General features: G+C 38.3%; 1 protein-coding gene across 2 annotated transcripts in view; it reads left to right on the top strand.

Moving 5' to 3' along the window:
* astn2 (astrotactin 2) overlaps positions 1–14,746 on the top strand; it is a 506,843-nt gene that overhangs the window by 464,031 nt on the left and 28,066 nt on the right. For both annotated transcript variants that reach the window (XM_079606411.1, XM_079606410.1), the window contains one exon: positions 13,262–13,403. In XM_079606411.1, the coding sequence (XP_079462537.1) occupies positions 13,262–13,403 (142 nt within the window). The remainder of the gene's footprint in view (positions 1–13,261; positions 13,404–14,746) is intronic.

Raw genomic sequence — 14,746 nt, 5'->3', positions numbered from 1 at the left:
AACAGGAGGAAGATGCATGAGTCCAGATGCTTTAAATGACTTGAATAACTCCCATCATGGGATGGAGCGGATAAATGAGAAAAATGCTTATTCCAGCCTCTCTCCTTCAGTTCAGCATGATTTGCTTCATCCCTGCTCACTCGAGCAAGAGGTCACCTAACATCTGCGACAAGGTTTTAATCGCTGTGTTAACTCAACATCACGCAATATGTTTCTCCAGTAATAGAATGTCTCTGCTAATCTCAACCGGCTGTTCGCGGTTCCTGTTTATATCGGCAGACCCGTCTGATAGGTACCAGGCACTTAACAGAATCCTGGGAAGATCGCAGGTACTCCCGCGCAGACTCGGATGCCTCGGAGAGACCTCACATGCTGTAATAAGGCAGTTCATGCATCTCTGTACTTCCCGCCTCCATCTTTTTTAAATCCAAACTGACTGAGGTTGGCACTGCCATTGCACTGTTTTACACAAAGCGTGTGTAACCTATGTTGCAATCATTGTTTTGTTAGGACACACCCAAAAAACTGTCAAACTGTAACTCCTCAACTGAAAGAGTCAAATCTAAATCACATTTATACTCTCAAGACTCTCCACTCTTTTGGCACAGAGTGAAAATAAGCAAGTAATACTGAAAAACGCAACGCTGTGGGTAAGTTTACACATCCTTGCTTCATAGTATGATGTGTTGAGCATCAATGACTGCTTGTCACACACTTACGAGTCCATCAGGCCCCGTCCACACTACTGCGTTTTCGTTCAGAAACGGAGACCTTTTGCTATGTTTGCACCTCTCGTCCAGACTACAACGGCAAAAACGAAGACCTAAAACAGAGAAGTTTAGAAACGCTGCCGACCCCGTTTTGCATTTTGAATCTCCGGACGGCGTTTAGTGAAGATGGTCAAAACGGAGACTTTAGAAACGATGACGCAGAGGCTCACGCTCGGCTCTATGATTGGGTGTCATCAGTCATGGCGTATCCTTCCCTGATTCGTCAGTCACCCGTCACATGACCCGTCCCCGGGAAGAAAACGTACAAAACCAGCCTGGACTACGTAACGTTAGTGACCGCAACATGGATAACGAATTACAAGCGTTACTGACGTTGATGTCTTTGCTAGCAGATGTTGTGCAAGTAAATAATGCATTTTACAATCTTACAACTGCCTACATGCGCCTGTTTACACCGGCACGCACATGCCCAGTGTTGGTGAATGGTCACGTGAACCGCGTTTACAGTCGTTTAATGTGGACGGAGATCAATTCTAATACGCAGCTAAAACGCTGGTGTGGATGGAGATCGTATTCGTTTTAATTCTCCGTTTCTAAACTAAAACGCAGTAGTGTGGATGAGGCCTCAGTTGGGTGGAACCATTGTGGTTGAGAACTTAAATGTCTAGTGAATGCAAAACAACCAAATATGTTTTTCTTCTGAGACTTTTTTGCCGACAAACTATGACAAAAGACTACAAACTGTCATTGATTTTCAAGAGGCAACTCGTGATTAGATTGGATACCAAGACTGTAAACCTTGACCAGGATAATTTGTGTAAATACAGTTCTATCATGATTTTTATGACATGTGTCAATGTTAATGTATTTGGTCTAGGCGGAATAGATCTACATTTTATTATTGCTGTTGTTGTAGATTATTGCTGATGCTGCAGAGCAAGTACGGGAACTTGCTACTGCGAATACATATGCAGATCATTTTCTGTGAGTATAAAACATAGGCTACTGTGCTGCACAAAAAACATATATCAATTGGCTATATCAGATCCATGCAGGTGGAGTTGGGGAAGGGGGAGGGCTTCAGACGAACTCTGAAAGCGCGCTGCAAACTGCTATAGTGAATGTTAACTATAATGCATTTAAATGTTGAGCAGCTCATTGGCTGCAGATGTAACATTAACTTCTGACAAGCAGTTAACGGTGTAAATATCATCAGCTTGCGTTAATGATCCCATCAGCCTGCGCCATCTAGAGTTTCATGACAGAACTATGCATTTATTATTTTGTCTTGTGCAAATATCATCCCTATTATAAACATGTTAAAGGAACACTTCACTTTTTTTGGAAATAGGCTCATTTCCCAGCTCCCATAGAGTTAAACAGTTGAGTTTTACCGTTTTCGAATCCATTCAGCCGATCTCCGGGTCTGGCGGTAGCACTTTTAGCATAGCTTAGCATAGATCATTGAATCTGATTAGACCGTTAGCATCTCTCTCAAAAAAATGACCAAAGAGTTTCGATATTTTTCCTATTTAAAACTTGACTCTTCTGTAGTTACATCGTGCAGTAAGACCAAGAGAAAATTAAAAGTTTGCGATACTCTCATTCTTGCGTAATAATCAAGGAACTGCTGCCGTACCAGCAGCGCAATGATATTACGTAGCGCCTGAAAATAGTCCCCAGCTCTGAAACTTCCAACGTGTCCGGCACTAAGTGTGTAATATCATTGCGCTGCTGTACGGCAGCAGTTCCTGGATTATTACGCAGGAATGAGAGGATAGTTCCTAGTCATATTGGCCTAGAAAATCACAACTTTTTACTTTCTGTCGGTCTTAGTACACAATGTAACTACAGTAAAGTTTTAAATAGGAAAAATATCGAAACTCTTTGGTAATTTTTTTGAGAGAGATGCTAACGGTCTAATCAGATTCAATGATCTATGCTAAGCTATGCTAAAAGTGCTACCGCCAGACTTGGAGTTCGGCTGAATGGATTCGAAAATGGTAAAACTGTGCAACTCAAGGGGAGTTGGGAAATGAGCCTATTTCCAAAAAAGGTGTTCCTTTAGGCACTAATAAAGTATACTTTTTTTTGTAGTCGCAGTTCAACATTTAAACATGCAAGCTGTAATATGATTTGTTGGGTTTATGCAACGTCAGAATTATAGAACTTAGTTTTCTGAGCTATATCCTGTTGTTATCTAATGTTATTTACAAAGCCTACACATATATCTACAGTGATTTTCAGTTGAGAACTGATGCTGCCATGTCATTGAGTTGCAACTCAATTCATTTGACCAAGTAACTGAAAGCTAAAACTATAAATTGTGAGATATAAACTCAGAATGGCAAGAAATAAATTCTGTATTGTGAAGATTTAAATGTGAAATTCTGAGGGGGAAAAGTCTAAAATGTGAGACCTTTTTTTTTAGTTTTGTTATAAATGTTCAATTCTGAGAGGAAAAAAAACCCCTCAAAATTGTGAGATAAACCTTGTATCTCCAAAAACGCTACTTTTCAGGAAATTGAAAAACAATGTATTTGTTAGTTTTTTGACCAGTGAATTTCAGAGAGTTTTGGACATACATGTGTTGTCCATCATTAAAACAGCCGTATCTGAGGCAGAAAAAGCATCGCATTAATCTTTCATCAACTTACAGGTTGTGAAGTTTATTATGTGAGTCATGCTTAATGCTAAGTGCATTATTTTTTGATCAACACTTGAATGTGGGTAAGTCATAGTAAAAAAGCAACATTTGGAGGAAATCGTGTTTCGTCAAAGACTACATCCCGATGATCAAAACTCAGATAAACACAGTAAATCGAGTCCATCAACACTCCTAAAGCTTCACAGTCCTGTAACTCGTCCTGTGTCGACATTTCATTCAGGAACATATAGGCAGTTTTGATTTATATGCTAATTAATGTTGATGATTTGCATATGATTATATATGCTATTATTTGTTTCTGCTTTTTCTTCACATTTCTTTTGATCAGGAGATCCAGTAATCTTTCAGAAGATGCGTAATAGTTCTTATTCGATCTACGTCACCAATGTTCGCGGCGGCCATGTTGTTGACATAGAACCCACGGCAACTGTCAGTCTGTCAATTGACAAGCGAGGCAGCGTCGGTATTATCCATGGTAGGCTATTATCGCTGTGTAATACACTGCTGTTCTAACAACAGCAACAAGAAGTTTGTTTTTATGCGATACCGACTGTCAGAAAACGTGAAGGGAAGGAGAGAGAGGAGTGAGCCAGCGCAGGAGAGACTTGTGGCTTGATTTAATATTGACTCATTTGGATAAATATTAGGTAGGCTACACAAGATAGGCATTCATTTTTCTCAAGAAAAAAACAACTCACCTAATGCTGTAAACATACAGAGAGAGATATGCGTTTTTTTTTATTATTATAATAACTTTAATGATATAAGTAAAAATATAATATGTAATAAAGTAGGCCTACACATATTTAGCAAAATACTCTCTATAGCTCTTTTTTTCTATCCAAATTATGGTCATCAAATGGCTTTCCTGAGGTAGGCTAAATGTTCTGTGACATAATTGTTCTCCAGCTGTTTTATTGACCCCTTTGTTTGTTTAATTGATTGGTCGATATTAGCCTATGTATGAGGAATATACATTTCGGTAAGTTGTACTGTATCTTTCAACATTGTTCATTTGTGTTTATTTACTAGCTAACGTTAGAGATGATCGGTTCACGTGCCGCTAGGGATCTGTTGCGTCACATTTACAAGCGCCAAAACGGTATTTATTGTTTGAATTTCGTAATAAAAGTGACAGAACCCGAGAGCTGAGATTTTTTAGATCATAAGTAACTGTTCTGTCTAGTCTGTCGGTCTCCGTGTCCTCTTTGCGTCACGATTTTTCTGTGCGTGAGAAAATGGATGTGTGGCGTGAGAGCGTGTGAAAAGTGTGCTTCACGGTGAATGCGTGAGAGTTGGCAGCTCTGAATAAATATCCGGATAAGTTACGGCTGGCAATAAGGACGAATCTTTACTTAAGGCTATTGGGTCTATTTGATATGGGTCCACGCCAATCAAGCTTATCTTCTCTTGATACCGACGAGATGAAGCCATTCGGCTACGGCTCCCCTCAACTAAAATCTGCGTGCGGCTACGGGCAGGACAGATGTCATGTCAACAATATGGCCGCGGTTAGCTACTTCCGGTGTTTGCGAATAAGGCCTATAGCGCCCCCTACCGTATAACAGTGAAAACATGGAAACCTGGGATAAAGTTAATACTTTTCATTGGATAAATATTTACAAAACCCGCAGACAGACATGCATGATTTATGAAAAATATATAAATGAAATGAAACGAAATATGTAGATACGAGGTTTCAGCAACAATCTTTTCAATAATGAGTCATTATACAGTGCATCTCTTCTGAATGTGTTTGTTGCTGTAGTCACTTCACAATTGATGTCTTCTTGCTTGATTCTGACTCGACAAAGCTTACGTGCATTAATCTCCGACATGATTTCTTCACTAGTTTATCTCACACTTTTGTCTCTCCTTGTGATTCTCAGTGTTAACACACTGTAAGCAGCTGTTGCTGACACAGCACTGATTCATACAGACACCTCAGATATAGCATGTGTAGCAGTGTACTCGCAGTTCTCGCAGCCGGGTGATAAAGTTATGCCTCCTCGGCTGTAATGAATGAAAGCAGACGCTCGCATGGACATGGTGTTCCTGCCTGCCGAACCCCTGGCAAGGAGAGCGTGTTCACCAACAGGGGTTAGCTGAGGTAATGTCTGTCCTGCCAGGCTGTACTCGAGCACAGCTGGGGTATCGGTTTGGCTATGAATACAGAGAGAAAGATGCACATGCTCATATGTGGAGCACACAAAGCCCTGGAAAAGATCACAGAAGGTCAAATGTGTCTTTGCTGGCTTGCAGGGCCGGGAATTGTTGCATGAAGTTCAATACTGTACCACAAAATCCTTATGTGGAGTGTGTCGGCCATCAGTCTCAAACATGTGCATGTAAATATAACGGAAAATATGTTCAAAATATGTTTTTTTTCATATTCTATTGTGTTAAACGATGCTGAAAGTGTCAATCCTGATCAACAGCTATTCTGTTTAGACTATTTACATGGTTGATAATTGCAGTTTCATGCTTTTTGAATTATCATTGGGACTGCAAAAATGTTCCTATGCAAATATTGCACTGCAGATTGCAGGAGAAATTAACACTAGGCCTATATCCAGTAAAACACCAACAACATGTACTCCCTTTCACACAAATCATGAATACATGGGTAGATTATCTGTTAATAAACGACTTATTTTCGTGTTACAAGCTCAAAACACTTTTATCATAGTGCATGATTTGTAAACTAATATATTTTAATGTTTGCATCAGATAATCAGCTCCATATGTCTGTCTTTTATGTACTACTTATGTAGTAAACTTGCTGGGAAGCTCACCTGGTACAGCATTGCACTCGCGATGTGAAGCGCTCAAGCGTTTTTCTCACGTTTGCTTTTGAACGTGATTCATTTTTAATCAGTTTATTGTATGGACATCCAAGCAACAACCCAGAGCACCCTAGCAACACCTTAGCAACCACATAGCAACATCATGACAGTGAGTTTTGGATGGGTTATCGTCATTAACTCTTTCCCCACCACTGGGGAAGCAAAAACAAGCGATATAAGCATTTCTTATGCATAGTCTTTGTGGGGATATTTTTTATTTTCTTGAATTTCTTGTATATATATATTAACGAAACCTATAAAAGTGCATTAACAACACTGAAAAACACTGGGAAGCTCTACAAATCTAGTATTTTTGTATTGTCTGAACAGCCTCAAGCATAACCTTATAAACATACACATTTAATAAAACGCATTAGGGTTTTAATTTGTTTTCATTTCATTGTTATTTATTAAGTGCATTTTACAATGTTTAATTGCAGTTTGATTCCATGACATGACTTTTAAGAATATAAGATTCAAACTGCATGTTAAAAAAGTAAAAGTGCTTGAGCAAGCACAAACAAGGCTTTAATGTGCATTCAACTAGGGAAATATAAATGAAAACACAAATCATATGATACTACTACAGTACACTCAGTACAACTGCAATCTTGGCAGGAATTGTTGTATAAATCTAGCAGAACTACACCGGACATGTACTCATATTTGGTTTAGAAAAGAAGAAGAAAAACAACAACACAAAAACCGTGGTCTTTGTTCAAGAGCAGCCGGCTCTGTCTTCGGGCTCTTAAATTGTATAAACACGAGCTGTTATGATTTTACCGTATGTGTGGCCCTGGCCTGAATTATATGGAGACTTGGGAAGAATTTATGGAACATATCTGCAGTTATGTTCCGTTTGTTTGAACCCCTGCACCCAGAAGAGGACACCTGTTTTGCGTTAAACGTTAATTGTACCGAAAGCGTTGCGTTGCGATGCCATTCACACAAGCCGGAGCTTCTTCCCAGCATGTGCCGAGATTAGCTAAATGTATAAAAATAGAATATAATACAAAATATTAACAAAAACTATAATAGTATAGGTTATACTAAAATAACGGTAACACTTGGATCATTAGTTAACATTATTTAACCTTACCTTATTAACCTTATTATTTAACCTTAACCCTACCTTAGAACTAAGAATGAACAATACTTCTACAGCATATATTAATCTTAGTTAATATTAATTTCAACATTTACTAATATTTTATTTAAATCAAAGGTTGTTTTTGTTAACATTAGTTAATGCACTCTGAACGGCTGGATTTTTATCAACTATAACATTGATAAAGATTACCGTAACAAATCTATTGCTCATTGTTCATGTTCATGTTAGTAAATACATTAACTAATGTTTTAACTACCTTAGCTTACATGAACTAAGAATGAATAATACTTCTACAGCATAAAATGTTTTATGCTGTTTTATGTATTGACTACACTCTTTTTTAGAGTGTAGTAAATACACTCTAAAAAATGCTGGGTTGTTTCAACCCAATTTTGGGTCAAATATGGACAAACCCAAACGTTGGGTTAAAAATTTAATTTATAAATGTAACCCAAAGGCTGGGTTTGTCCTAATTTGACCCAAAAATGGGTTGAAACAACCCAGCATTTTTTAGAGTGTAATCTTAGTTAATATTCATTTCAACATTTACTAATATTTTATTTAAATCAAAGGTTGTTTTTGTTAACATTAGTTAGTTCACTGTGAACTAACATGAACAAACAATGATTATTAACTAACATTGACAAAGATTACCGTAATTGCTCATTGCTAGTTAATGCACTCTAAAAAATGCTGGGTTGTTTCAACCCAATTTTGGGTCAAATATGGACAAACCCAAACGTTGGGTTAAAAATGTAATTAAAAAATTTAACCCAACGGCTGGGTTTGTCCTTATTTGACCGAAAATTGGGTTGAAACAACCCAGCATTTTTTAGAGTGTAGTAAATACATTAACTAATGTTAACGAATGAACCTTATTGCAAAGTGTTACCAAAATAACACTACAAATCACTTCCATTTAAAATCACCGCATTGCATGCCGTTTTAAAATCACACTCTAAAAAATGCTGGGTTGTTTCAACCCAATTTTGGGTCAAATATGGACAAACCCAAACGTTGGGTTAAAAATGTAATTAAAAAATGTAACCCAACGGCTGGGTTTGTCCATATTTGACCCAAAATTGGGTTGAAACAACCCAGCATTTTTTAGAGTGTAGTAAATACATTAACTAATGTTAACGAATGAACCTTATTGCAAAGTGTTACCAAAATAACACTACAAATCACTTCCATTTAAAATCACTGCCTTGCATGCCGTTTTAAAATCACACTCTAAAAAATGCTGGGTTGTTTCAACCCAATTTTGGGTCAAATATGGACAAACCCTAAACGTTGGGTTAAAAGTGTAATTTAAAAATGTAACCCAACGGCTGGGTTTGTCCATATTTGACCCAAAATTGGGTTGAAACAACCCAGCATTTTTTAGAGTGCACGTTAAATATGAAATCAAGGCAGTCGGCGACACCATGCGTGACCTGTTCAGTTTGTTTCCTCGCTCTATTAGCAGTGACAAGAGGTCAAGAAGTGCTTAAGATTGACTATCTATATTACGCCGCCTGGCCCTCGCTCCATTTCCCTCACATTGACACAAATATGCAAGGAATGCACGAGCGGAGCCAGATTTCGCAGGCCCCCTGACAGCTTCGAGTCGAGAGAGAAGGGAAAGTGGAGGCTTTGATAGGTACGACAGAAGGCCGGGGGAAAGAAAACTCAGTTTGATGTTTGATGTTTCTGCATGAGGTTTGGCTGGAAACGCTATCTTTGTATGTTTTGATAATCAGAATAAATCAATGGGCCAGTCCGTGACTGGGAATCAGGAAAGCGGCCACCCGTGGGCTGTTTCAGGGGTTTGCTAGTAATTATCACATACTCCAACAATCCTAAAGGGGAAAAACAGTAAAAAAGAAGTCAACAGAAAGGAAATCTATGCCCACGTCCCAAACGATCAGCCACATCTGCTTTCGTACTCAAGACCCGGACAAATTACTGTAGGACTGAGACGCCCGTGCTATGTCTGACACGACTTGTGTTTATACAGTGGAACGATTACCGTTCTGAGAATCTGCTATAGGAGATCTGACATTGAGTTTTTTCTCAATGTAAATCTCAGGTCTTCGACGCACGTGTTCGGCATATAAACCTCGCTGCCACTACTCTTCCGTTCACTGCACACAGCTCTCGCGGATCCCGTGGGCTCGGGTGCGTGGACATCAAACTTGCATGGCTCGCATGTTGCTGGATGCGATGTGGGCAGGTATCAGGAGGTTTGACACAAGCCGTCCTCCATATGGTGCCCACTGAAAATACCTGGCATTTTAAAATACTTATGTTATCTGACTTGACGTTCTTGTGACTTCATGCATGGCAATGTCCCACTGAAGTATCTGTCTTTTTTATTTATTTATTTATTTTGCTGATGAACAACCAAATTACACATATAAAGATAATTGAAGTGGCAGTGGATGACAGCATAAATACAATAAAGGAAGACAGTATGTACAAATAAAGTAAGAAATACAATAGAGCGAGGGAAAACAGATAAAGTAAATCAAGTTACATATCACTCAATAGATTGGCATATAGTTTCACAAATCTGACACTTTTTTGTTGTTAATTATTTTTAGTGTCTTAATTGAGTAGTTGAAGTCACACAGATAATTATTGGTAATACTTTATTTCGATTGGACACTTTATTGGTCCACTTTCGACCTTCTACTAACTATAAGTAACTTTGCAACTACATGTCAACTAGCAGTCACTAGAGTATTAGTAGACTGTCTGCTTAATATCTGCTAACACTTTATTTTGATGGTTCATTAACAGATATTATACTGGCTATAAGTAACTTGGCAACTACAAGTCTGCTTATTATCCTAACCCAAACCCTAACCCTAACCCTAACCTAACAGTCTTCTACAGTCTACCAATACTCTAATGAGAGTTAGTTGACATGTAGTTGCAAAGTTACTTATAGTTAGTAGAATGTCTAAAGTGGACTATCGAAATAAAGTGGAACCAAATTATTTAGTTTGGGTGCTGTTACTATAGCTGTCATTTGACTGGTAAAATGGCCAAAACTAAATGGTCTTAAAGAAATATTTCACCCAAGTCATAATTTACTCTCCCTGGTGTTGTTCTAATGCCATACGCCCTTCTTTCGTCTTCATACCACAAAAGAAAATGTTTTACGTCCCACTCTTCAATATAATGAATAGCAAAATAAAATATCAGCATCAAGCTTTTTGATTCCATGTGACAAGTGTCGTATATTGCAAGTGTTCTGGGGGTATATCACAGGGTTTGGTGAAAAACGAACCAAAATCTAATATATTATTGAAGGAAAATCCTGATTTCGGCCGTTGATCTTCTGTATGCGTTCATGAGCTGCAGTCACTCCGACTCGCCCAGAAAAACACACAAGTTGTGAGAAATCAATATTAATAAAAACACAACATGAAATATAATCAAAGTACCTTCCTCTCTGAGGTGAATATATCCCTTGTGTTCGTCGCAACAAGAAGTTAATGACAATATGAGTTCCGGTCCGGGGATGTCCAACTTTGTGGGGATTTCAAGGCGTTGTATTCCATGTCACAAGTACATGTTATCAATTCATATTATTCAGTACTTGAATGTTTAACTACACTGTAACAAGGACACCTTAAAATAAAGTGTTACCCTCTTTTGCATGTAATGTTTAGCATCGCCTACATACAACATTAAGGACAAAATGGAATTAATAACCAGTTAATCAATTATCAAAATAATATTTGCTTCCAGAGAATACTTTGAAATGTTTATGTACGAGTGCTCCAGATTATTTCTGGCTTCACTGATCTCAGTTAAGGCATGTAGTCTAAAATTTTGCAACATGTTTTATGCTAATGTTGTGTTTGTTTTTCCCTTATGGTGTTAAATACGTTTATTTTTTCGGGTTGCAGCCCTACAGCCGTCTATATTTCCCTGTCATTACGACCTCCCTCGACCTTTTGGCATTTGCCACACTGGAATATTTCCTATGCTTTGTTTTGATGGTCGGCTTCAAGCGAAGCGTAGGAGAAACATTGTATCATGTTGAACATGAGCAGCGTGGGCCTCCTGGACGAGAGGAAACTATGCATGAATTTCGGGGCATTCCATCACTGGGATTATTCAACACGGATCTTTTTGCGGTCATGTGTGGAGTTGCCATGCCATTGTTTTCCATTTCATGAATGTCAAGTTTGCAAATTATACAGAACATGGGGGCCACAAAGTGAAAGCAATGGGTTTTGAGACCTTATAAAAAGACGTCTTGGCTTGGGCACTCTTGAGGTGTTGGAATGTGAGCGGGAAGCTTCCCTTATATACAATGTGCTTTCTGGGAAAATGGCTAAATCATTGGTTCGTTCAGTCCCCCTTTTCTAGACCTTGCCCATTTTTTACGGTTCCCTCGGGACGCACAGCCCAGACACGTTCTGCCGTTTTGATATGTATTTTGGAACGTGTTGAGAACTGATGTGAGCCTGCGACGCATGTTCGTCTAGCTCCAGAGTTGCTAAAACTGGAGGTGTCAGATGTTGTTTTTACTGCTTGCTCTTTTCTAGTCAGCGTTGCCTCTTAGGTCGTGCTGGGAACTGGGTTTAGCAACTGTGTATTATTTTCCTAAAAGCTGACTTGAATATTTTCTGGAAACTGGTATTTGCAGGAAAATGTCATGCACTAAATGCATGTCTTTTCCTTTCTAATGTATGTAATGCTTTGATTTCCTGCAGGATTGTAGGGACAGATCATCAAAATTTAACATTGTCCTACTTTTTATTGAGTGATTTTCAAAAACGTAGGCATTTTTTTTTGGGAGAATATTCACACTTCTTGTTTCTTAAAATTAAAATTAAATCAGACACTAATTCAAATATTAATAAAAAATGACTACATGCATGTCTTTTCCTTTCTAATGTATGTAATGCTTTGATTTCCTGCAGGATTAGGGACAGATAATCAAAAAAAATAACGTTGTCATACTTTATGATTTTTATTTAGTGATTTTCAAAAACGTAGGCAATTTTTTGGGGGGAGAATATTCACACTTCTTGTTTCTTAAAATTAAATCAGACACTAATCCATGTATATTCAAATATTAATTAAAAAACATAATAGTATATCAATGATACTACAATAACACTGGTCACTGGTCACAGTTCACGGCCGGCCTAAACTTGCCATGGTCACAGCACACTAAGAAAAATATTGTCTTATTATCATTATCAATAGAATAAAAATATAAAATTCTAGAAAATATCAAGATCTGATTTTTCACAGATCACACACCCTTTTTTTGGCTGTGGTCACTATTAACTCTTTCCCCACCAGTGTTTTTTTTTTCTTATTTTTTTAAGTTGCCAGCCACCGCCAGCATATTATATCATTTTCACAAAAAAATCCATGGCTCAAGTGTGAAAATTTTATTGTATAAATATCTGAACATGCATTATATTAAAAGAAAGAACAGACACTGCTTTAAAAAAAATTATTCTAGCTTCATGCATTCTTTTTTATCAACACTTAAATGTGGGTAAGTTTGTGAAAGTGAAGCAAAATTTTGAACAGAAAGCTGATAAAATATTTGTAATATATCAAAATATATCAAAACACAGTTGGAGTAAATCGAGTCCATCAACACTCCTAAAGCTTCACAGTCCCGTAACTCGTCCTGGGTCGACATTCATTCAGGAACATTAGGCAGTTTTGATGTTCAATATTTAATGATTGTGTTATTTTGATATGTGCATAAGCAATGATTCTAACGCTTGTTTCTGCGGCTTCTTCTGTATTTGGATTATGGTAATTAAGTTGTGGTAACCGGTCCCCTGAATTACTTTAGAGTGAGTGCTGAACTGTAATTTTTTGGGGGGTTGGATGAACTAGTCCTATATTAACGTGAACGTCGCTCTGTGTTTTCCAGGAGAGGTGCTAAGCCTCATGGACGATCTCTTCTCGGGTCTGGGCTCCTCGTGTGTGGTTGCAGGACGGCGAAGCGGAGAACATCCTCACAGTATCATCTACTCTCTCGTCTTCAAGTGCCTGGAGCCCGACAGCCTGTATAGGTAAGAGCCACAGCAAGCAGCGGAGATTGTCCTCTAGCTCTTCATTTCAACGAGAACTTCTTTACTTGCTATTGTGAATACACTATATGTGACCCTGGACCACAAAACCAGTCTTATGGGTAAATTTAACAACAAAAAAAGAGATCTTACATCACATGAAAGCTGAATAAATAAGTTTTCCATTGGTGTATGGTTTGTTAGGACAATATTTGGTCGAGATGCATCTATTAGAAGGGTGCAAAAAAATCAAAACATTGAGGAAAATCGCATTTAAAATAAACCACAAAAATAAATGTTTTATATATTTACGGTAGGAAATTTACAAAATATCTTCATGGAACATGATCTTAATATCCTCATGATTTTTAGCATAAAAGAAAAATCAATAATTTCGACCTATACAATGTATAGTTGGCTATTGCCACAGATATACCCGTGCGACTCGAGACTGGTTTTGTGATCCAGGGTCACATATTGTCCGGGCGGTGTAAAACTGTGTTTTTAAGGACAAAATGCAGCAAACTAACATTCTTTAGCCATGATCATATTTGAGGGTTACACTTTATTTTGATGGTCCACTTACGACATTCTACCGATTTTAAACCTGAACTTGTATCGAACCATGACCCCAAAACCGAGGTATGTACCGAACCGTGACTTCTGTCTTCTGCTACACCCCTACTTTATTGTGATGCTCCCCAACAGATATTCTACTGCCTATAGTCAGTATAGTCTATACTGTTCCGGCGCAAACGTTCCCTGGTGATATTTAGCAGATTGAGAAAATAATTCCGCCACTGACCAGGAAAAACCCAGTCTAAAGTCAGCGGCGCCGCGCGTTAGTCATATGGTATTTTAAGGGCGCGTGCTTGGCCATTATGTAGCGTGTGAACAACACACACACACTTTGATTCTCTAATCTAAACAGACGCAGCAGTTTTCATTTTTTGCAAATCATACATTATTACAAGGAAACATATTAACACACGAGGGAAATCATTGTTGTGTCCGTGAAGATGTGAAAAAATAGGCATAAATCTAGATTACACATTTACCCAAATTATTATACGCCTGTTTAACCGAAGCTAATCTGTGTGTGTTTCTCCATCATCCTCATACATTGTCACTTCTCTGTGTTTTACGGCCCTGACGAGAACGTCGTCTCCTCGGCTGTGAACCGCTCGGCGTGCGCCGGCAAACCCGCCGTTATAATAGCAATCCGCCGTGGAACAAGCGCGCCGGCTCTTAAAGGGAGTGTGAGAGGACGCTCTGATTGGTTTATTTCACGTTACGCCCAAACCACACCTATGAATAATGAAGCGACTTCAGACCGACACATTTTA

The sequence above is a fragment of the Phoxinus phoxinus genome (genome assembly GCF_949152265.1).
Source record: "Phoxinus phoxinus genome assembly, chromosome: 3".
Lineage (NCBI taxonomy): Eukaryota > Metazoa > Chordata > Actinopteri > Cypriniformes > Leuciscidae > Phoxinus > Phoxinus phoxinus.
Note: the sequence above shows the minus strand (reverse complement) of the source record. Positions and strands in the feature narration are given on the sequence as shown.